The sequence below is a fragment of the Buteo buteo genome, chromosome 9 (genome assembly GCF_964188355.1).
Source record: "Buteo buteo chromosome 9, bButBut1.hap1.1, whole genome shotgun sequence".
Taxonomy (NCBI): Eukaryota; Metazoa; Chordata; class Aves; order Accipitriformes; family Accipitridae; genus Buteo; species Buteo buteo.
Window position 1 is genome coordinate 28,439,741 of NC_134179.1, and position 24,615 is coordinate 28,464,355.

The window sequence follows — 24,615 nt, forward strand, 5'->3', positions numbered from 1 at the left end:
AGAAAACATCCCAAAATACAATTTTGCACCAATGTGTCTGACTGAATCTACATTAGAATCAGATCCCACAACTTCTTAACGTTTTGACTTCTGCAGCAATTTAATAAGCGTTTTACCGACAGGACAGATAGATTTCTCTACACGAGAGGAGAATAAGGCTAACAGAAGCCACTTCATTTTTACTGAAGCTGAGAGAAGCAACTTCCTCCTTCCTCGGTTTGATGCTCTCCCTATTTTAGAGAGACATCTGTAAAACATGAGGAAGCCTTCTAGAGTCCCATAAATATCTGTGTTCACATCCACACTGCCCTCCAGAGATCATGTACTGAGATGCACAAGTCTGAGGAACAGAGAGCTAGAGACAAGCTACTGAATGAATTTAAACCTGCCTCTGAAAAAAGGTTACTTCAATTTGAAATTATCTTTTGCAAGGACAGTACTAGGAACAGATTTGGATTAAGCAATAATAACAATCTTTCCCTCACTAGCTGAATTTTGCAATTAAATGCATTTATCTGAAAGATTGATTCAGTTTTCCTAAGCTTCAAAACTTTTTTAATACCTTAGACTAGCAAAGGGAATCAACATTCTATTAACACCAGCTATGTGCATCTACTAGTGTTTATCTGTATGTCTGTAATAAGTGTGTTGGGTTTTTTTCTTTAAACGAAGTGGGATAAAAGGAAAGTTTCTCACTACAAGGTAAAAAGACTATTAAGAATTATAAACTGTTTCTAGCTAGACAGGGGAAAAGATGTAGCCTTCAATAAGGCGTTCCTAAACAGGAACAGTGGAACTGCAACTGTTTGCTTCTCATCAACTTAAAGGTGCAGTTACTAGAAAAACTTAGTAGAAAAGGTAATTATGAGACTATCCGGATCAGTCCTTGGCCAGTTACTCACAGGGGAAACAGCTTCCAAGAAACTGAATTTTTACTAGGTAGTTTTTTCTTTCAGTCATTTCTATAAAATAAATAAGAATTACATGGATATTCCATCCTGCCAGTGTTAGGCTACAAATGAACAAAATTATTTATTATTTAATCAGTTAATAATTTTTTAATAAAAATAGATACATAATTGAAATGTTATATAGCATAATATCAGGAGGGAGAATCAGAAGTTGCAGGCAACTCCTTTGTCCCTCTGTACCTTCACCAAGTCCTCGATTGTGAGGTAATCGTCAAGCTGTGCGTTCCTCCTGTACCCCCATGACCTCTTGTCAATAGTCATACAGTTCTCCCACTTGTGAGGCAGGAGGTGGCCGGGGTTATACCGGTCACTACAAGTGTAGAATCCACCATGTGTACAGATGCTGCCAACTCCCCAGCGGTCATTGGTCACAACTGTGTCCCGGACTGGACTGGAAACAGAGAAATTTTATTATTTTTATTCTATAAAACGCACTCACAGCCAGTGAGTCAGTGCGAGTGAGCCAGCCTTCTCACATGCACACCCCTCTCAGAAACTAACATTTAGTTTGACTTCTGTACTATTAATTTATAACAATTAGATCAGGAATCCTGTTCTCATCCTTTGCTAGTAAAAGGTCCAGATTGGCATTTCTTAGGCAAATACACTTGACTTTCACAGGAGGTCTGCCAGAAATCAGCCTGCACTTCACATTCACAACCAGATATTCATTCTGCTATGACAACGATGCACCCATATTCTCAAATTATCCTGCTATCCTGTTTGTCTGCACACAATACTTAGAGAAGAATATGATTAGGTAGAATAGCAAATACCATTTTAACTAATTAATTTGCAAATGTGGTTAAAAAAAATGAAGAAGTCTTCTTCTAAAGCAAGCCTTGATAGTTGTAGGGAAGACCTGGATTTCAGGAAAATTAATATTTAGTTAAGTCCTCATGAAAAGAGGTAATAGGTTCCACAAAATATATAGAAAATGAGACAAACAAGACACAGAGCAGAATTTCAGATAAGAGGCTAAACCAGCATCATTATGTACCTGTCATTATACAGCCAAGCCAAGAAACCAGTGCTGTTCCAGTAAGTATCTGGTGCATTCCCATTCCCATCAGACCAAATTATTTCTGGTTGGTACTTGGTCACAATTTCATAGAGTTCTGGTAAGGATTTACTAGTTGGAAACTTTCTTGTCTTAAAGACATTGGTGGCATCCTCAAGGAAAAGAGGATTAAACCATTCAAACAGGGAATGATATAACCCAAAATGCAAGTCAGTCTTGTTTCTAACAGACATTGCTAGTTCAGCCACAAGATCTCGTTTCGGTCCCACATCAACAGCATTCCAGTTCCAAGAATATTTGGACCCCCACAAAGTAAAGCCTGAAAAGAGAAAAATCGAAGCATAAGAAAGGGAAGCAGAAGAGGGGAAGTTATAGTTCCTCTTTCTGTAAGGTAGTTTGCAAGTGTGTTGCAAAAACTAAATATAAAAGCCATATATGTAATAAAATTGTTATCGTGGTATAAAGTATGCCTATAATCTGTTTATGCATGATGACAGTAGCCATAGCATCAGATATGGGGTTTTTTGGTTTTTTTGTTTGGTTGTTTTTTTTACACATACACATTTATATTTTCCAGTTCTGTACTGCTTAGGATAATTACTCCTTCTCCTTAATTATTCATTCCATTCATATGTCCCCATTAAATTAACCAAAAATACAGCAACTTCCAAGGCATCTACATTTTCACTGAATGTATCACATGTGAACTGTGAATACACATTCAACAATTGGAAGATAAAATGCTCTCAGGTGCAGAATGCACAAGCTATCTTTTGCATTCAAAGACTGTTCTCCTCCCTTCTGTTTACATCTTCTGCAAATGTTCACTTTTCATTTGACTTGACATTTGTAACACCTCAATCAACTACTCAGTACATGTATATAAGCAGAGTGCAAAAATTCCTGAAATAGCTTTTAAAGTATCAGCGTTAAATATCACGAGGGATTTAATGTTTCAGACATCCAGCAATCCAGCACAAGCACTTACAAGTACTACTGCACCATAGACTTAGACCACTGCCAGAGGAGCTCCACTCTCACCTTCAAACTGCTTTACACTCATTGCCTAATAAATCTTGCAATATTTTTGTGAACTGGATACATGCAATTGTATTGACTAGACAAACAAGCTAAAAATTCATGCCCAAGGCTACAGGACAGACTAAATGAATCATGGTTCTTTTGAAGTCACTGGGAATTACACCACGAACATCATCAAGTTCAAGATTTTACGTGTGTCAGAGCCCAGATTTAAATTCACAAGTTACGAGCTGCCAGTCTTGAACCCACATCTCCCCAAAGACCAACAACGTTCGCTAGATGTACTGTCACATTGCATCTTAGTATTTTATACTTTCTTTGCTACCATATTTCCTTCCAACCACTTCACTTTTCCTGCAAAACATCTTACAATTACAGCGCCAAAAATCAATTGTGCCTGTAAAGTAACAAACGTGGTTCAAGGTTTTGGCTTCTATGCACTGCATCAGAAGAACTATACCCTGTGTACATTTCTAACTCTGAAGTTCGCTCCTGGAACATGCTCCTAAATTCCTTGCAGAAACCTATGGAGCTCGTTAACTGCCTGTACACAGGAGCCCTCCATATGTCAAACAGCGCAGAATTCACTTTTGTGGTTCCTTGAGCAATGAATTGCACAACAATAAAAAATAAACTATGGCTACTGCAGGAAGCTCAGCTGCCCCCACCAGTTCAGGCTGTCTTACCTACAGCAAGAGAACAATGGCACAATCTGTTTTTTCCTCCTATGCAGGCTTCAAGGCCATAGCTTCTGTGTAAGAGTCAGAAAAATGCATGCACATTTCTTGGGTGGTTTGCTTCCTCTTTGGCTGGGTTGGGGCAGGTAAGCCTGCCTGGCTTTCTCTAACTCCCTTAGGCAGAAAAGTCACCTGGATTTTTCTTCTGTTGAAAGAAATGCAACAACTACTAACATTCACAAACCTTCCACTTACCTTCATGATGTTTTGAAGTTAAGACAACATATTTTGCACCTGAAGCCTTCAGAATATCTGCCCACTGGTTGGAATCAAAGAATTCTGCTGTAAACAGTGGCCCAAAATCTTCATAACTGAACCCAGGTGGGTAATTTGCCTCCATGAATTTCACATAGGGCGCTCTCTTTTCCTTCTGCCAGTACCACCTACAAAATATAGAGCAAAACATGCCTGCTGGTGTATTTTTAGACAAATAAAAAGAGAATTGAAATCATCAGCTCCTATTTGAGCTCACACTGAGAGGCACATGCACTGGAGGTATTCAACACTGGCAATAAGACAAAACTGCTTCAGAACAGGATTAATTATCAAAGATTTCCTTTTCTCTTTGCCCATGCTCTACATCCTTCAAGCACTCCACTTCTGAAAGGTCCCAGGATTTCATTTCGAGCAACGAAACAAAGCAGCTACGCTTTGAGACTGGAAAAATGGCAGTCTTGTTCAGTACCCAAATCCCAAAACTCTACTAGAGAGCACAGGCAGATAGTCCAGGTAAGCATCTGTTGTGGTTTAAGCCCAGCCAGCAACAAAGCACAACAGGGTCGCTTGCTCACTCCTCTCTGGCCCTGGCCCGGCTGGGATAAGGAGGAGAAAATATAAAGAAACGTCCATGCGTCAAGACAAGGACAGGGAGGGATCACTCACCACTTATGGTCACGGGCAAAAGACAGACTCAACTTGGGGAAAAAACAAAATCAATTTAATTTACTACCAATTAAATCAAAACAAGGATAATGAGAAGTAGAACCAAATCTTAAAACACCTTCCCCCCACCCCTGCATCCTTCCTGGCTCAACTCCACTTCCAATTTTCTCTGCCTCCTCCCCCCCAGCAGCGCAGGGAGACAGGGAATGGGGGTTGCAGTCAGTTCATCACACATTTGTCTCTGCTGCTCCTTCCTCCTCAGGGGGAGGACTCCTCACTCTTCCCCTGTTCCAGCATGCGGTCCCTCCCACAGGACACAGTTCTCCACGAACTTCTCCGCCACGGGTCCTTTCCACAGGCTGCAGATCTTCAGGCACAGGCTGCTCCAGCACAGGTTTTCCCACAGAGTCACAGCCATCTTCAAGGGCATCTGCATGCTCTGACGTGGAGTCCTCCATGGGCTGCAGGTGGGCATCCGCTCCACCATGCACCTCCACAGGCTGCAGGGGAGTCACCTCCTCCCCCTCCTTCTTCACTGACCTCAGTGTCTGCAGAGGTGTTTCTCTCACGTTCCAATCCCACTACTCACTGCCAGTTCCCCTTCTTCAATCTGTTCTCCCAGAGGCGCTACCACTGTCGCTGATGGGCTTGGCCTTGGCCAGAGGTGGGTCTGCCTTGGATCTGGGGAAGTTTCTAGCAGCTTCTCACAGGAGCCACCCCTGTAGTCCCTCCCCCACTACCAAAACCCCACTACACAAACCCAAAACCACAGCTCAGGTGGCACAAGGAATGCACTTTTTCTGGACTAACATGACTCGCCCTCCTCAAGTCTCACACATCAACCATCTCTGCTCTGCCCCCCACACTGCAGCTCCTGCAACCCACAAACATGCGGGCCAGCAGCTTTACCTCTCTGCTGGTCCAGAGTCCTCTACACCAAATGCAGCTGAGTGACCTGATGTGTGAGTGGATGCCCACGGTGCCAGAGCAGGAGAGAGCTGTGACTGCAGTGCACTGCAGCCACTGCATATTGTGAGGCTCTGAAGCAAAGGCACCCTACTAGAAGGCATGTCCTCCAACAACATGCCTCTGCAAGAACCCCACACAATTACAAATGCACATCCATCACAGGCTCTAACACACAGGCACACAACTACCGACGTACCAGTGCACAGAGATTTAGGAACCAGAAGGAAAAATAAGCTGTTAATCTCTTTTTGCATCCCACCTAGCAAGGACAGAGACAGTTTCTATCCTGTGCTTCCCCATAACAGCGACCAGTATCGTCACCATTCCAACTGGTCTAGTCCACAGCAAGGCTTGGAGCTCCGCTCTGTGGTCCAAGGGTGGTCTCTCACCCTCATCATGGTCAGAGATCATAAGTCACCAACAGACCACTATTTATTTTCAACCTGCTCCATCCCTCCCCTTCCTAGCAACAAAAGAGGAGCTCCAGAAACAGCATGCAAAAGTCCTTACTGCATAAACAGCCTTATTGCTGGAGACCTTCTAACAAAAATATATGTTGTGACTGCTAATGCTTACAGAGAAAAAGGTGTGAAAGTATTCACCTTTCTATGAATGAAGTCAAGCAGAAAAAATGCTGTTGGCAAATTTAGACATCAACAAAACAAACTGAAAGTGAAGGAATAAATCAGGCCAGAATCTGAATGTTTGAAATGCGTTTCTCTCTCCTGTCCTGAACTGGACTCTGACATAGGTTCTGCAAGACCACAGTAACCATATGGCTATTGTTGTAACCTTCCCAGACTTCAGCATAAACAAACATGATCTCTAGCAGCCAACAGGGAAAAAAATCTAGAAGAAAGAGGCTGAGACAGCCTTCCTCACTAAAAGACCCTGGGAAAAAAGAAAAAAAAAAAACACTCTGATTTTACAGTACGTACTTGCATAAAAAAAACAGGTAACATCTTTGCTTCTCTCCCTCTGTCACATGGTTTGCTAACATGAGCACTTCTACTCTGACATGATTAGATTCTAGAAACATCCTGACCAAGGCTGTGCAGCTCCAAGGGAAGGAGGATGGGCTGGGTGATATCAGAGTTTATGAACTTCCATTTGAAGCTGCTAACACAGGACCTCAATCATCTGACTGCACATGCTGCCAGAAGGCCCTGAAGCAGGTCTACACCCACACGTGCCTAAGGATGGGAGGCTACAGGATATAGAAACCAACTTCATCAACTATATTAGATGTTTTGGGGTCTTTTTAGAACAACAACAAAAAATGAACATTTGATCCTGAGTCTGGGCACCACTATCAGAGCACAGCATTCAGAGTAAGGCTTGAACCCAAAGCTAGCTTCTCCCTGCACAGGGAAAGTAATTTATTAGTAAACAGAGTCCACTTAAAAAACTGCTGAAACCCTTGAACATAACTCTGAAAAGAGCAGGCCAAATATTGTCAGAAAACAATGGTTTGTTTATATCAATGTTGGTTTGTTTTACAAATATTACATTTAAGGTTTACCATAGCTTTGCCCCAGAGCTATCGTTATCTTCATATTGTAAGTGATGTGACTCACTTTAAGTCATACAGGAAGTAATTGGTAGAGCATAGAAAGAAGATAGTAAAAAATGCTTACAGCCAAAGGGCCTGAACCAGTGAACACTCACAAACTAAAGGTTTTATTCAGCCTTTGAATTAAAATTATTTGAAGGATCAGAGCTCTAGGCTCTTTTAAGCAGAAAGTACTCTTTAATAAAAATAATAACAAAAAAAGAAGAAAACCATCAACTGCACAAAACACACACAGGAAAACTGCAGGCAGTTTGCCAAGCAAGGGCAGCGATGGAGGGAGCGGTGGACTCCTGCGCTCCTCACACAGTGCCACAGCACTCCGGAGGGCAGCAGCTGTGCAAGGCTTCTCCGGGGGCTGGGAGATCCCCAACCCGTCCCCACAAGGCCTGGAGAGAGCCCCTTCATCCGTCCCTTCATCGCGGCCCTGGAGAGGTCTCCTTCTGCCACTCAACCAACCGCCTCTTTAACCAACGCTGTGGAAAATGTACCTTTCAGCTCTACAAGTCCTCTGCTGAATTTGATTAACGTTAGCCGACACATTCAGGAGTTTTAGGGCTAGGCAGACAGAAACTCAGACATACCAGAAGCACATGAAACTCTGCTTCCTTCATAAACGGCGCCACAGAGTCCGTGGTCTCACTGACCGGCCTCAGGTGGAAATAAACCTCTTCCCACACACCTCAGCTCCAGGGCCATCTGCAGACGGGCTTTAAACCTAAGCATCACTTTAGGGGGGGGGGGGGACACCAAACCAAGCCCCACCTGCCCGAAGAGCCGCTCTCCAAGCAAACCCCTCAGATCGCTGGTACGACCCATCCGCAGCAGCTATTTTGGTGCGACCCTCCCAGCTGCCGCACGGCGGCCGCGCCCAGGGGCGCCGGGGCCCGAGGGGGCTGCGGGGCGCCGCCGCCGGGGAGGCCCGCGGGCCGGGGCCGGGCCTGGCAGGCCGCTGCGGCCAGCGGGGCGGGGGTCAGTGCCGGGGCCAGGCCGGGGAGCTCACCAGAACCACTCGCTGCCGAAGCTGGGCACCGAGAACACGCCCCAGTGGATGAAGACGCCAAACTTCGCCTCGTCAAACCAGGCGGGCAGCGGCCGGGCGTCCAGCGAGCCCCAGGTGGGCTCGTAGCGGGGCCGCCCGGCGCCGCCCGGCGGCCGCGCCGGCAGGAGCCCGGGCAGCCCCAGCAGCAGCTGCAGCAGCAGCGCGGCGCGGCCGGGCGGGCCCGACATGGCGGCGGCTCGAGGGGAGGCGGCTCCTCAGAGCGGGGGTCGCGGCGCTGCGCGGCCGCGCCGGGGGAGGCCGCTGGCCGGGGGTGGGGGCACAGGCGGGGCGGGCTCGGGCTCTCCCCGCCCGTTCCGCCAGAGCCCGCCGCCCTCCGGCCAAAATGTAGCTTGGCCCTGCCGCCGGCCGGTGAAGGGCTCCGGGTCCGCCCCTCCCGAGGCTCAGCCCCGCCGTGTCCTGGCTGAGGCGGCAGCGCCGCGTCCTTCCCCTCCTCTGTGTGGAGAAGCGCGGCAGCCGTTGGGGGTCTCCTCCCCATCGGTGCCGTTTTATCTGGCTGCTCGGCCACAACTTGTCACTGGGATTTTAAGGATCTTAAGAAAATGAAGTAACTGACTTCCGCCTTGGCCAACGTCCCGCTGTGCTTCTCCCGCCTCCTTCGCCCCAGGCCCTGCCGGCTTGGCCCAGCGTGGCCCATTACTGCTCTCCTCATGCTGGCAACACTGGCCGTCTCCCTCAGGGCTTGCCTGAAAGCTGCCTGCGGGGGTCTGCTGGATCTGCAGCCGGATCCAGGTCCGAGTCTTGGATCTGCAGCCAGGGTCTGCTTCAGAGCTGGCCTCAGTGGCCTGCTGGCTTTGCTCTTCCCGCCTGCTTCCAAACACAGGTTCAGCTCCCTTTCCCCTTCCCTTTCCCCTTCCCGAGAAGGACAGGGTATAACATTCATTGTTCTGCAGCTCCCGCCAGCCCACTGATATGTGATGGCTTCCAGGGTAGGGAGGTGCCCCAAAGCCTGTCATGGAAATATTTCTTTGACCATTAGGGTAGCTTCAGAGGAAGCCTGTGCTGAAGCTGCCTTGATTCAGTAGATGACACTTGGCATTTGTGCTGCACATCATGAGTGGCAGGCACGTACTTTAAAAAGATGCATCTTCCAGCAAATTTGTTGCCTGGGCTGGTGCTTCTCCAGTCTTTCCTGATGCTTGAATTGCATATTTTTGCATCAGACCCTAGCAGCCATGGGATGGCCTTTGTGAAATAATTTGGTTTAATCAGCAAATACTAACTTCCCAAAAATCATCACCACGAATGGAAATTTCTTTGGCAATCTCATCAGAACAGTTAAAAATGAATGAGCAGGCAGCTGAATTAATCTCTTTCCACCTGGGAAGGATGTATACTTTACTGCTGTTCTATGGAAACAGAACTTCAGTTTCTGGAGCCATTAACCACAGCTGTTACATTTCATCCAAAAATATTTAAAGGGCTGTGGAAACAGGAAGTACATAATTTTATAATATTTTCATTTATATACCTTGATGAGTGTATTAACTTACAGGCTGATGAAAAACATTGTAACTTCCATGGTATCATTCTTTCCTTCTGACTGTTCACATTACTCTGATTTACTAAAGTACTTTGATACCACAATAGGACCCTCTTCATATCTTTTTTACAGTCAATGTTGACCTACTTTCTCTGTCTTCTTTTACCTTCACCCCTTTAGATGTCACTTTGCTTCTCAAAAGGAATCCTTAAAAACCTTTGACCTTTTGTTATGGTATCTTTTCTAGTTTATCTTTGGATTTCTTCATGTTCTCCTTTTCTTTTTGATCACACCAAAGGATTGCAGACACTGAGCAGCTCCTTAATGTGGGAATTTTGAAGTAGACTCTCTGAAGCTTATTCTGTATAGCACACCAAAGTTACAACTGCTCTGTGGCTCAAAATGCTTTGAAGGAAAAATGGTTTAAAAAAAGCCCAAGGGTCTGACCCGAAGCCCTCTGACATCAGTGACCTGCTATCAACTTTGGTGAGATTTCAAGCAGAAACTGTGTATTTCAGTAATGAGCTTGATCACATCTTTTAAATTAAAAAAAAAAACCAACAGTTCAGTAAATAGCAGTCATGAGTATACTTCTGATTAAGGCGTAAACAGGTACAGAAAATGTCACCAGCCCACGCAGGCACAGCTACTGAAATCTCCAGTGAGGGAAAAGGTCCTCAGTGCAGAGTCACATCTGTAATGATGCAAGCTGCAAAGGGTAAATAATAAAAATAGTACATTGTAAGATTTTGTGAATAACACAGGACCAGTGTCTGCGATTGCAGGAAGCTCTTTAAACCTGGGTACAGAGTGCATGCCTGCACGATGCTGGAGCCACCGGGCCCCTGGAGAAAGGTCTGTAAGCATGGAGCTTGCTTCTGCGCCCCGTGAAGAGAAGCCCCTGCCTCTCGTTCTCGCAGCACAGTCCCGCTGGGAAAGCTCTCCGCAGCTAGGGAAAGAAGCAGGCTGGTCTGTCAGCGGAGGGAAGAAGGAGAGGAAATAATAAAGGCAATTCCCTGGGAGATGCTGAACAGAAAAGATCTTTTGACCTGACTAATGGCTGACATACGAGACTCATGTACTGGATCAATTGCTTGGACAAAGGCAAAGGGTGCCTGACTGCCAGGAAGACTGCAAAACCACCGTGCCTGTGCAGCTGCACAGGGCTTGGCGTTGAGAGGAGGGCACTTGGTTGCTTGGGTGGAAGCAGAGGCCAGGAACTGAATTTCCCATGGACATGTTTTAGACTTGATAGGATTTGATTCAGACCCGGGGAGGGGCAGTTGTGATGTTTTCATACAGCCTGAATGGGACTCTCATATTTGATAGCTAGGTAATGTGGCACTGGATGCGTTAAATATACAGGGCGAAGTCTTCTCTGTTTTCGCCATTGTGCCAGCAGCTTCAGGGCAGCGCGGATTTAATTCAAGGCAGAATATAAAATGATTTGCCTGTAAAAAGCAGTGAAGCCGTTAAATATAATTTTAAAGGTGACTCGTGTCATCTGTCAAACAAACACCAGAAAATGAAACCACGGGGCTTGATTTTGCTTTTGCCAAAGTCGGTGTGATTCCTGCTTCTGATCTGAAAGGCAGGAGGACTACCTCCCTCCCAAACCCTTGAGTCACACGCTCATAAAACTGGTTGTGAAAAGCCTCTTGCCTGCAACCCAAGCCTGGAAAAAAGACGGAGGGGGGGGACACGCAGGAGATTTGACTCATCGCCCTCCCTGCTCGGCTCAGGGGTGCGATGCCTTGTGCAACCTCCCGGTTTTGCGGGGGACGGGCCGGGGGAGGAGAGAGGGAGGGAGGGCACCCTGTTACACAAAACAGAAGTGGTGGTGTCGGTTGCTCGGCTCCTCTTTAACTGCTGGTCTTTTTTTTTTTTTTTCTTTTTTTTTCCGAGAGTTGGAAATGACGGGAGCGGGGAGCATGAAGCCACCCGGGGGCGGGGGGGGGGTGAAGATGCACGGAGGGAGGGGACGCCGGGGGGGGGGTCCCCTCCCTCCGTGCATCTTCACACACACGCACCCCCCTTGCTTTGCCCCTGCGCAAACACAAAATTTAGCCTCCGGCAGACCCAAAATCCCCGTCGCCGTTCCGGCGGGGCGGCCCCGCTCCGGCGGGGCGGTCGGAGTCGAGGGGCGGCTCTTCCTCTGCAAACTTTCCCTTTCCCCTCCCTCGCCGCTCCTTTCCCTCCTCTTCTCTCTTCCCTGCCCCTCTCGGTTCCCCGACGGCGATGGCTGAGAGGCCGGGGAGCACCGGGGGACTACCGCAGCCCGCCTGGTCCTTGCCCGGTCCCCGCGGCCGCTCCCAAAGCGACATCTCCTCCTTCTCCTCCTCCCGGAGAACCTGCCTTCTCCGGTCCAACGTGGGAGGCTCAGGTAAGGGGGAGGGAGGGTCGGGTCCTTGTGTCCGAGTCCCCCGAGTCCCCCGAGCCGAGCTGAACTGGGCAATTTGGGAAAAGACATCCTCCTCCACACCCTGCCCTGCCCTCCCGGACCTGGGACTGTCTTCTCTCGGTGGCCAGAGTGTGGGTCCCTGCTTTACGTGGTGCTTGGTCGACCCCTCCAGATGACGTTTATCAAGTTCCTGGCTTTTCATACCCATGTTCTCAGATATAAATGAATTCCAGTGAAGTCATGGGTACTCGCCTTTTGGCCGAAGCTTCTCTGAGGGCAAGGGCAGGAAAGCCCCAGGAAGGCTTCAGGGTGTATTGCGGGGACATCAAAACTCTTCGTCCTGCTGCCTCACACGTTACCCTTCAGTTGCATGTTAGAATTTTACCTCATACACTTAGATCTCCGGTGGGTTTTTCGTTAACAGGTGAGGCAAAAAAAGTGTGTGAGTCTGTATCCCACTGTCTTCCTTCAGGAGGTAACCACTGCAAGTGCGCACAGGATGATTTGGGGGTGGAAGCTGGCCTGTGGGACACAGCAGGCTTCCTGCAGGATTTGGAGTAGCTTTGCTGTGTAAAATGAGACGAAGTGAGGGTCCTAGTTTATAGTGCAGATATTTGAAAGTGGCCAAAGTAAAATAAACACATACTCAGTTGGGCTATTCTTTACTCAGGCTGTTTCCTGAGGTTGGGTATTAAGGAAAATGAAATTCTGGTCTCCATACTGCTGAGCACATTTTGAAAATGTGTGCTCGCCCGGTTGCGAATCAGCCATGCTCTGTTGACTCAAGCAAGACTGTAGGCACATACGTCCCTGGTATTTTGGATGCACTCGTACACTACTGCCCAGAGGTACCCATGAACCGCAATGCCATTGGGGAAGCTCCAGAGTGTACTGAGGGACCTCCTCTGCTGCGGCACAAGTAGGACAGCGTGGTGCACAGTCAGGTCTGCAATGGACCACTGTGTCCTCTTATGTTTGCTCATCAGAGAGTGTTAAGATGAAGCAGACCGTTTGCTTGGGGAAGCTCAAATATACGGCTGTGCCTGCCTGATGAGGAGAGAGGGAATGAAAACTTGCTTAGTCACATAGGAGCAAGTAGATTCAACTTGTGGGGCCAGAGACTGCAAGGAAAAACAACTCTATGTGCCGTTTTCTGCATAATTCTCTGCTCTGCCTTTTTCTGTGTCTACTGAAAAAGTTACGTTGAAGGACATTTGGGACAGGGAGGAGGGAGGGGGTTTCAGTGGTTTGTCCAACTCAGAAAGGACTGCTTTTAGGTGGAAACTGTATTTCAGCACCGTCTGGAGTAGTGCTGCATGAACAACGCACTACACAAGATGCCTTAACCTGGATGCAGAGGGATCACCACAGAGGTTGACAAGATTGAGACTATGTCAATGTTAGACTATGTTGGTTGTTAGCTTAACTACAAAGACTACTAACAATGAGCTGGGTTCATTAGAAGAGACTGGCAAATCCAGTGGAGGTAAAAATGATGGTGTTTTCAAAGATGTGTTGTTATTTGTCATTTCTTACACATAAAATTTAGGCCTCCCAGTTGCCCTACTTGATTTTTTTATTTTAATTTTGAGGATGTGCTTCCTGCCAGCAAGTGACAAGATTTGCTTTCTCTGGTTTTTTTTTTTTTTTGACATCTTTTCTTTCATTCTCTATTTTCTCCATTGCTGCTTCCTGTATTTTTTTCCAGCTGCTCACTGGGCACAACAAAAATACTTGCATGCTGCCACACAACTGTTGATTCCCTCTTTAAAAAGGAAAGTATGCATTAAAGATGCAAAACTGTTTAATTTTTAATGTGGTGGTTAGAGAATTGTTTTTATACTTAGATGCCATTAAAATAACCTGCTTTTTGATTCCCCCACTAACCTGGAGAACAACCGTAACAGGGGCAGAAATGTGAAGCACTTAGAGAAAAAATATGAGCCTTATTATTATTTTTGCTTCTACCTCTTTCTATAGCTGTTCCATTTGATTAATTTAAAGTAGGTCACTGATTTACATCAGATGTTACCTGGGTTCCAGCTGCATTTAGAAAAGAACAATTTGCGTTTTAAATAACCTGCAAAATGTTTGCTTGCTGCCTGTTCCTGGAGTGATTCACTTGCAACTGTTGAAGTCATAAGTTGCAGTTTCTGTTGCATATTAATCTTCATTTTCTAGATCCTGACGCCGGCTGTGCTGAGAAGACGATATTGTCTCCTCGCACTCCATCAGTGATGGGTTGGTACCCCTATAGATAGTTCGCACTGTCATTTATTTTACCATCACCTGATCTACCGCTCTCAGTGCAGGTTCTGTTAAGAGTCAATTTTTGTAGAGACCCTTCTAGCTAAGGGAAATGTAATAGCCTTTCTAAAAGCAGCTTTGGCAGTGGCTCATAGAATGCATCTGTTTGTTATTCTAGATCAGTACTGTATGTATCTCGATAGTACCGTGAGGCTGGTCGGGCGGTCCCCATGTTTATGCTGCCTGTCCTTTCTTACCCCCACTCCTTCCTCTGCTATTATCATATGCTGAACGTAACAACTTCCTGGTGTCACTTTACAGCATCTCACTTCATCAGCTGTGGTCCAGTTTGTGAGAGCAGTATATTTTCTGCTTTTCTTCTTCTTAAAGCTGGGCTTTTCTGTTAGGGTTAGTGGTAGAAGATTACTTAATTTCCCTTTCTGGGCTGTTACCTCACCCGTCATGGTATCAGGCCTTTACCTTCCAACATCTTCTTTGCTTCTGGTAAGACCCTGGGAGGAGTAAGGTGATCCTCATCATGAGTAAGGGTGGCACGATCTAGACTTTTGATTTAGACCCTGAAAAAGTGTAATGTCACTGAAGTTCAGAGCCTTTGTGGCAGGCATAGCCTGTGCATCACTTCAACATGGTACTCCCCACCTCACAACTGGCTGGTTTGCCAGAGCATTGCTACAAGATTGGTGAAAAAAACCATATTCTCCTAAAATTTCAGAGCAACACCAGTGCCGCTTGAAGAATGCTGCTTGAATTACATACCTTTAAACAGCATTCCAGGTTTAGTGACTAGATTTAAACCCACCTTAAAGGTTGATCACATTAGCTGAGTCTCTTGATTTGCCCAGCGTAGATGGAGACTGAACTGCATTTGAAACAAAGACTGTTCAAGTGCTTTCCCAGAATTTCTCCAAAATCTAGATTTGCTGGCTATGAGGCTGAGGGCAGCTCTCAGCATGAGCAGTGAGCCCCGGGGTGCAGGGGGATGTTGGTGTTTCTTATCAGCTGCCTTTGTGCTCCAGTTGCAAAGAGGTGCTGGCAGTTCTGTTCGTGACAGGCACCAACCTCAGCTTTGCGGTGCCCATTCTTTATCTGCATGTCCACGTAGACAGTTTTCAGTTTGTTCTCTTTTCAGTGTTGTGGTTTTTGCTATACAGCCTTGCATTTTGTTCCGAAGGTGGTGAGGTTTGTGGTGAGGTATGTGTTGGTGAAAAGGGAACTTTACTGCTCAGACCAGAAGTCAGAAAAACACCCATTTCTCCACTCTGGGATTCACAAAGTCATACTGTTGCAGTTCCTCTTGAGGTCTCGCTCTTTAGCAAGAAGTAGAAGTTTCAGATAATTTGTTCCACTGCTAAGAAATGCACCTTGCAGGTAGAGAGGTGAGCTCCTCATGCATGTTTCCATTCCTTTCATGCTTTCTTTTCATACCTTTCTGATGACAGATATAAAAAAAACCTACCTGAGAATTCAGGCAGCAATTCAATACCTCAGGCTATACCCCAGATGCTGGGTTGCAGCAGACAGTGAAAGGTGGAGTGCAAATGACAGTCCGGCCTCAAAACTTGTCCTGCCTCCCAAGATTATTCTGGGAATTTTTGGGTAGCAAAGTGGTAATGAGTAACAGCTATGATTCCTTCTGCTGCTGAGTCCAGAATAGGGTGGGTGAAAGGATGGCTTATACTCACCCACCTCAGTGAAGAATCAGGGAGGATTTCATGTAGTGATCAGAGTGGCTGATGTTGGATGGGAAGAAGATTGATGATTTTTGGAATTATTGGAGCTGTTCATGATTAGAGCGCTCTGCGTTGTAAACCTAGCAAAAGTCAGAGTCTTTTCTTAAAGGACAGACTTTCTGGCTGATGTGAAAGAAATAAAATGTTTTTGCCAGCTGGAGGTATTTGAGCATCTAGAAAGAGTGACTCCCCAAAACTTCTTGTCTAGAGATTGACTTGACTCTCTGAGGGCTTGGAACCTAGGGAAAAAGATAAATTTTGGCTAGGTAGGTAATGTTAAGGTTTGCCTGTATTTCCTTCTGCCCTTGTATTTCCCCAAATGGCCAGATTCCAGTTTCTTGGATGCAAATTCCATGTACACCAAGCAAGAGTCCTACCAAGGTCTATGGGAGTTGTGTTCAGTGTTTGTGATGTGCTTTGGGAGGGCAGTTAGAAGGTGATGTTTCTCAGTCATCAGATGGGGGTGAGGGGAGAGCAGCCTCATGACATGGAAGAACACTCGTAACTAAAGCAACTGGCTTGGTACATTATATGAAAATATGGGAGTTATGGGAAGACATGAACCTCCATTGTATCAAGCAGGACTTGGTTGCAACATAAATCAAAGCACAGAACGTTGCAAGAAGCCCAAGGTGGATAAGTTGGGGTAGAAAACTAGAATAGAAGTTAAGACAAATCGTCGTTGCTGGAGATTTAGAAACTAAACGCAACCCGATTGTGTGATTTCCAAGAAACAGTGCATCCTGTCCCTAAGTCCACATTAATATTTTTCCATCAATTTGAAAATTTGAACTATCAGAAAGATGCAGCAATCTTAACCATATGAAATTTGACATATGCTTACAGAATTGAAGCATCTACTTCTTCATAATAATCTGGAAATGTGCTTAGACCATCATCCTGTAATGTTAAATCTCATTCCAGTCATCCTTACATGTAACTTGTAGTTTCAGGAGGGTGCTGAGGAAAAATCCAGGAATCATACAACATTTTGTACTGCATACATTGATAAAGTTTAGGTCTGCCTGAAAACTGGTTTAGTTTATAAGGTTGGGTGGGTGTGCAGGGAAGAAGCGTGTGCCAGAATATGGCCAGCTGTTTCTAATATGGGTTTATACAATATTACATATGAAATAAGAATCTGCCTGTTTTACCCTGGACTAAAAGACATTATTTCACACCGACTCTTGCAGAATAACTGGGATATGTTCTTGGTATTAACCCTGATTAAGTGTGAAACAGGGAACACTGGGAACACAGGGAACACTATGATTTACAAATACAAACCATGTATTCTATGCATCATTTACATATGACCCAGTCTCTGGGACAACAACTTTATAATTAAATATTCAGACTTGGGCTCAGGATTAAAAAAAAAAGTATTTCCTAAATGTGGTAATAATCTTCATGGTTGGCTAAGTAGAAATTGGACTGCAGACTTTCACAACATAGGATTTAAGGCCTGTTTTGCAGCAATTAATCAGTAGCTGACTGTGGGATCTGTTCAGCGTTTTGCTACTGTGGTTGTTTTAGTTTCTCAAGGCCCTTTGGCATTTAGCACTTCCTGGTGGTGTGTGGCTTCTAGCAAGTAACCATTTAATATCAGACCACATGTCAAGTATGAAGCCTGAAGAAGTGATCAAAAGAAGGATTAGCTGAAGAAGAATTTTTACTCCTTCTCTTACTGAATATAAACAACTTGTTCCAAAAAAGCATTTGTTTTTGTTTTAAAACCTAAACGTTTCATCAGTCAAATCCATCGTTAGCATAAATCATTTATCTTTCTTCCCCACCCCGCTGCCTCCTACTCTTTTTGCCATTATTTCCTGAAAAAGCAGGCACTATTTAAGGTCAAAGGGCTGGGGATAGTTGGCAGGTTTTTTAAAGATTAGTGAAGAATTTACATTTTTATTTATTTTTGCTTTTTGAAGTCAGAATCTTTTCAGAGCCAGAATCCTGTAGGATTTCAGTTTTCAGTAACACCAGTATTAGTCTTGCTTCTGAATTTTAGTAGTTCTCATTTAATATGCTCCAGCATAAGGCAAAGAGCTCTTCAGTGGTAATCTTTTCTTTTTTCTTTTTCCCAAGCATTTTACCTAGCTTGTTGCTCTTTTTAACAGATGCAGAAATTAGTTTTTCTCAGGCACAAACCAAGTGGCACAAAAGTAAAAATATCTAGAAGAAACTAGAAAATCCTGACTTCGGTGTTCCGAGTTCAATCACTTTTCACTTTATCATTGAGATTGTCAGTCTTAAAACCCACCACAACAAGGGATGCTCTTGCTTTTCATTCACGTGGAAAGCACTGTGATCTTCCTGAAATACAAGCAGAGTTTGTAGGCAGTCAACAATTCCCTTGATGGTGAGCTGAGAAAACTTGTTCCTCATCATGCAGTTTTGATGCAGAATTGGACTTTTAAGACGTTGTGTTGTATAAATCCTATGAGTGCCTTCAGTGGTGTTACGTTTTTTTGTTTTGAAAGGCTGAAGCAGTGAAATATTACTAAAATTTATCAGTATTGAGTACTTAGTATAATGGGCTCAGAAGCATCTGCACTACTTTAATATAGTCTGAAGCTTCAAAGCCACTACACTTTGCGAGTCTGCTGTGCTTTCAAGTAGAGGACTTTATAACAAAGTGGATCTAAAAAGCAGCTTAAACCACTGCATGTTTTAGTGATAAGACACTTTCTTACCCTCTCCTTTCTCACATTTCTTATATATTTCTGGCACATTCTGGATTGCCATTCCCACTTCTCATGTTGTTGTTAAAACTGTTTGGCCACATTCAGAGAAGTACAGGGCTGAACGGAGGGGAGCTGGGAGGGAAATGTGGAAGAGGAAGCGTTCTACCAGAGGTGGCAACATGGCAACTCTTCACATGGTAAAATACTGTGGGTAAATGGCTTCTCTTTGAAATAATGATCATATTTTTTACTAAGTGTCTTATTTTTCAGAAAATGTAGCATTTAATCATTATTTTTAATTCAAACATGTATTTTACAGTTTGCCCTATATTTTTGAATGTTTGCACAATTTACAGTATCGAGAAAAAAAATTGTTTGGGGAGAGTGGACTCCTATTAAAAGCACTTACTTTTTTTTCCCCTTCAATTTCAGATGTGACTTCTGTCTCACACACAAACTGTGTTCGCTCCCACTTGAGGAGTTTGCCCAGTTGCACAGTACCACACACTATTTCTGTTAGCTGGAGGCATCAGTCAGTAGCTCAGTTTTGGCACCTTTACCCAAGTCGCTCCTATTCAAACTACACTGGAAATAAAAAGGCATTAATCTCTTTCTTCCTTTCACCTTCTCCCCACTCTTTCACTCCCCTCTCCCCTACTACCTTCTTTTCTCTCTTCTCCATAGCTTCCAAGGAATCTCATTTGTATCGTGTCAATAGCCTACATACCACTTTTGATGATCCTCTGTCTAGGTCTGCCTGTGTATGGGTTAGTTTCTGTTCTGCCCATTCAAGTCTGATGCACTCCAGTGCTTCCCAGATGTTGGAGGCTCTTTGACCCCAGAGACTGAGATGTGAATGGACTAGGAACCTGCAAACATAAAGTTATATTCTGGCTGTCACAGGGAGATAAAGATCAGAATTTGTACAGGCAGAGCAAAGATTCCTTCAATTTTAGGAACTCATTGGGAAGGGAAAAAAAGGACTCCTAATAATTCTTAAAAAAAAAAAAGATTGCTGAATGTTAGGAATGGAGGAGAAGTGCTTCAGAGCCTTTTTAAGATAAAGCTTGGCACAATGGTGAGGATCAGGAAAAGGCTGAAGACTGGCATGATCCCTGCATTATTTCAAGTTGTCAAGTTAGCTAAAGTTTCTTTGAACACAAACGTATCCTGATGAAATAAGAGTTTTGTAAAAATCCACCTTTTTGTGGAAATAATCCTGATTTCAGTCACATTTCTGCATTTTCAGAAGAAATATCTGTCAAAATTGGAAAATGGTAAATTGTCACTTCAAAAAATTAGTCCGAGTTCTTTAGAATTTTTCAGCATATGAAAATTTGATATAGGAGTTCTTTTCTAATTTGGGGAGCAGGAACAGGAACAAAGGCAGCAGAGAAGTGTCAGAATTTTCCTGGCACAGAAGTGTGATTATTCTAAGGGGCCCCATCCACCTATACAGGGCAAGTGTAACCACTGCCGCTTTACTTTGTTATGGCTAAATCATTGGATATCTGATTCTTTAAAGGTTCAAATGCCTTCTTGAAAGAATAAGGGTGTATAAAGAAGTATTTCATGGAACCAGGCCCTAAAGAACACGTGTAGCAAAGCTCCCCTCCGGAGCATGTGTTTGCTTTTTCCATTTTGGGGGGGACAATCACAGCTTTTAAGATACATCTGTGACTAATGTACACAGTAGTCAAGAAAGTTACAGGCACCAAGTAGAATTGGTGTTGAGGTATTGTTTTGTATCATCTACAAGCAGAGTGAAGAAGGGGTTGTGGTGCATTTGCAGCTGAATGTGTCCTAATTGCAGGCCTTCTTTGTGTTCAAACACAGGCAGCTATATTTAAACTTTGTGAGCGAAAGGGTAATTAGCAGTCATCAGCTTGCCAATTTTTTATTAATTTCTTCTGTTGCCCAGTGTCAGGGCTGACAGTTAGTGTTAGTGGTTTAAACCACCAAAGAAACTGTGAGCTTTTATCTGAAAAAAAGATGAGTGCTACCAAAGTGCAGCATGAAAAGGCAGCAGCAACAAGACATAATTCTGATTTTTTTTTGGTTTTTTTTCTGATTAAAAGCAGTTTTGGCAAGCTCAGAAGGGTTGGAATTGAATGAAGTCCTTTTACTTACACAGCCAGAGCATGTGTAATCCATCAGGGACCAGTGGACATCCCAGGTCATGATATGAACTGCTTTAGCCCCAAGGATGAAACATGGCCTGCTGCTTGTTACTTGGGCTATAGGCACCTCTGTCTGTGGTTCTCTGAGTAGACTCTCAACTCTGTATCCTTAGGAGTGAGTCAAGAGGCAGCGTTACAGCTCCCCAGGGCCACAGAATCTTTCTTCCAGCCATTTGACTTTCGAGCCCTGAAGATTTAAAAAAAATAATTTTTTTTTCCTGTTATGCCTTGCTGCAAACAAAACTGAGTGGCAGTATTTCACACCGAGTTTATTTTAGTGAATAGCAAATCCAAAAAATATGCTGCCACACAGCTATTTAAGTCTTTGGAGACACATCTGCTATGAATTTTGCCTTATTCTTTGGAAGTTGAGATAAACAATGGCTTTTGATCTGCAAATAGCAAAAATCATTTTGGGGGAAGATTTCCAAAGGATTGATGCAGTAATTTTCTGAGCTTTCTCTTACTTATATCGTCAACTTGTGATTTGTCTAATGGGATCTTCACATGGCGAACTGGTGAATGTATATATGATTTTGTAGGTGATTTCGGCTCACAAGCCAGCAGCACCTATTTCACTCTGTGGTACACGTGTTTATCACCGGTCACAGGGTACATGAGTACATGGTACTACAGCTTGTGCTTTTAGTGGTCTATCAGAAACAGCATCTGAAAGCTACAGCCTTGCAGCGTAGGATCTGCCAGACCTGGAGGGAAACAGCAGAGTGAAAGACTTTCTTTCAGCTACAGGGGTGAAAGACTTTGGGGAGAGCTTGGGGCTTCGGATGTGCTGCCTGCCCTTTTTCGGCTCTGTGTCAAAGAGCTCTCCTGATCATCACCAGATCCTGGAAGAAAGTTGCTTCCCTTGCAGCTTTCATGGGGACAAATAAAGCCTTTCACTCGGTGCCTGCCGCGGAGGCAGCACCAGGAGACGGGCAGCTCCGCAGGTTTGCCCATCCTTGGGTGAGGGAAGGTGGCACGCCATCTCGAAATCGCAAGGTAATTGCCTATTAGCAAGTTAGGCGTTGCTTTGAAATCACTCTTAATTTAAGTTGGGTTAAGTAAAATGCAAATGAAAGCACTTTTTTCACAATGTCTAAAATAATGCAGTTGCTAGTCTTTTTAAAAAGAGAAAGGAAACACTGCCAGAGTGAGTGCTGGCAAGATGTCTGTAAGCGGTCTGCTGAGTTCAGGGGGAGGAAGACCCACCAGGCTTAGTCTTGGTGTCAGCAGTTTAAGTAAAGATTTTCTATACTTCTTATGTCTTCTATGAAGTCTGTAATAATATTGCCTCTTTTGGATGGTTTTGCACTTTGGTGGAACTGTAATTTGTTAAAATCAGAAATTGTCTATTGCAAGCAACACACGAGTTGGTATCACATAAAATCCTGGTGAGTGAAAGTGACTCGGTGGAGCACAGAGCTTTTGCAGCTTTATTGCATTATTGTGTAAACTCTGTGGGGAAAAAGATATTTGTTCCACTCATTCTAGGCCAAGATTGGAAAAGTGCTGCAAGCATAGGAGGGGACGTGTGTAAAAGGTTTCTTGGGAGTGAGATTTATTGGGCTGGGGATAGCATCCCAGGAGAAAGTGAAAGCTACCCTGCTGGAAACACTTAAAACCAGAACTGGAAACACACTAAAAAGTGTGTGAAAAGAAACTGTTTTGCAGTGGCGATGAGCATGGTCTTTTGCAGTTGCAGGGTTTTTATTGCTCTGTGTTTAGGCCAGCTCAGTAGGGGACGCAGGACTGAGCATACAAGCCATCCACCTGCACCAGCCACATTGGGTAAGGAGATAAAGATGGATCTTGCTTTTTGGCTGGATGGAAGAGCCACATCTATGTCTCCCCATCTGTGGCAGGGTGTCCTCTCCACCTCCTTTAAAAGCAGAGGGAAGCAAAAGGGATGAGAAGGAATTTTCCCAAGCAGCAAAGAAATAACTGACAATAAGAGAAGAGAAATGAAAGGCCAAAACCCAAGGAAATTCTCCCTCAGTATTTTGAAAGGGAGTTGTGTCACACTCACTTTTACCCTAGGCTTAAGATCAACATATATTTAGATGAGTTTGGGTGAATATTTAGAATATTTAGATGAATTCCAGGCAGCGGGGTCTTGACAGTGAGAAATCCATCAAATAAACAAGTGTTGTCTGTCTTCTAAGCCCATTGCTATTTTTAAAGAAATTATAACAAGGAGATTTTAATTCAGGCACTAATTAGTGAAGTGAATTCTAATAATTATTAGAACACCATACTTCTGCTCCAGTGAATTTGTCTCAGTTATATATACCCCACAGAGGAAATAAATCCCAGAAAACTAAACTTCATGCATAGCTTGTATGAGATAAGTGAGATTTGATCCAAAATGTTTTTATACAAACAGTGATTATCATAATAATGGGAGAGAGGGGAAAAAAATCCAGAAAGAGCTCTGTAAATGGCAATATGCATCTCTCAGACTCAGGATTAGATGCTTCAAATTATGCAGATTTATAAGGAGGACCTGAGTTTTAAAAATACACGCAAATGATTTCTGATTCTAATCCTTTTACATGTCAATAAAAGATATCAAAATATGTGCACTTTTCAGTATTCCTAATCTCCATTTGTTAATGGGAAACGGAGTTGTAAGAGTGGCTTTCATGTTTTGCAGCAGTTTGGGATCACTGTGAAAGTGATTCGGCCAGTGTAATAATTATACCGAGGAAAAATCAGAAGCCAGGTTCAGTGGCATTTGATAGGTGCCAGATGCCTGTGGGATTCATTCTGATGCTGAAGACTCCTGCCAGTAAAGGCTTGTGTGGTTCAGGGAACCAAAATTCCTTGCTTGTCTTCTAATGGAATATCTTCTCTCTGTGCCGCTTTGAGGGATATAATGTCCTTAAGTGGACTGCTCCAAGCCTGGGAATTTCTGTAGCAGCACTGAACATTGGCTGAGTCATGTGCATAGTGGGCATTGAAATACTCTGCCATAGAACTGCAGGGCAGTTTTTTGTAGGGGTGCATAATTTACACATAAAACTGCTGTATGGGTTCTTCTGTTGAGAATTCATGACACGCAAGGAATAAGAGCATGTCAGGTATGCCCTGTCCATAGGCATTGATAGGTTCTTGGGTACGATGATGTGTGTATATATGAAAAAATACCTAACCACCTTCAGTTTAGTCCAGTTCATTTAAATGGCATTTTTCTAAACCACTGAAATATAAGCATCTGGCTATCAGACTGGTGGAGCCTTGCTTTCTCTGCTAGAAAATACAGGTACCCAGTCGCAGGGAAGGAAGGAAGCAGTCAGTAGCTACCAGGCATCTCCAAGGGAAAGGCTGAAGGCTGAAGACGGGCCATGTGGACCCTTGCTCTGGACAGGAAAGCAGGCTGCAGTCACTGCGCTTTGAGATTGCCACGGAAGGAGGGAGGGCTGGGCACCCGCTTCCTTTCCCCCTCCAGTCTGTGCTGACATTTTCCCTCCCTTTTCAGTGTGTTTGTGTAGTGTTATTAGATAATACAGACATCGTGATCTCTCAGAAAATGCATTGGCTTTGAGAAAAGGGAGGAGACCCAGTACGTCCAGTGGACCAAGCATTCTTCAATGGAGCATCCAGCTCGGGCTA

At 44.4% G+C, this 24,615-nt stretch overlaps 1 protein-coding gene across 4 annotated transcripts in view; it reads right to left on the bottom strand.

Annotated features, from left to right (window-relative positions):
• The window catches only part of FUCA2 (alpha-L-fucosidase 2), a 15,227-nt gene extending 5,337 nt beyond the window's left edge, over positions 1 to 9,890 (bottom strand). The window contains exons 1-5 of one of the 4 annotated variants that reach the window (XM_075035882.1): positions 8,195 to 8,265; positions 7,776 to 7,890; positions 3,966 to 4,153; positions 1,972 to 2,311; positions 1,152 to 1,362 (exon numbers count right to left, since the gene is read on the bottom strand). In XM_075035882.1, the coding sequence (XP_074891983.1) occupies positions 1,152 to 1,362; positions 1,972 to 2,311; positions 3,966 to 4,153; positions 7,776 to 7,786 (750 nt within the window). In that variant the 5' untranslated portion in view covers positions 7,787 to 7,890; positions 8,195 to 8,265. Of the gene's footprint in view, positions 1 to 1,151; positions 1,363 to 1,971; positions 2,312 to 3,965; positions 4,154 to 7,775; positions 7,927 to 7,956; positions 8,064 to 8,194 lie in introns of those variants that run through there. The other 3 variants (XM_075035880.1, XM_075035883.1, XM_075035881.1) reach the window with 3 other exon arrangements.
• Positions 9,891 to 24,615: the final 14,725 nt, after the last annotated feature.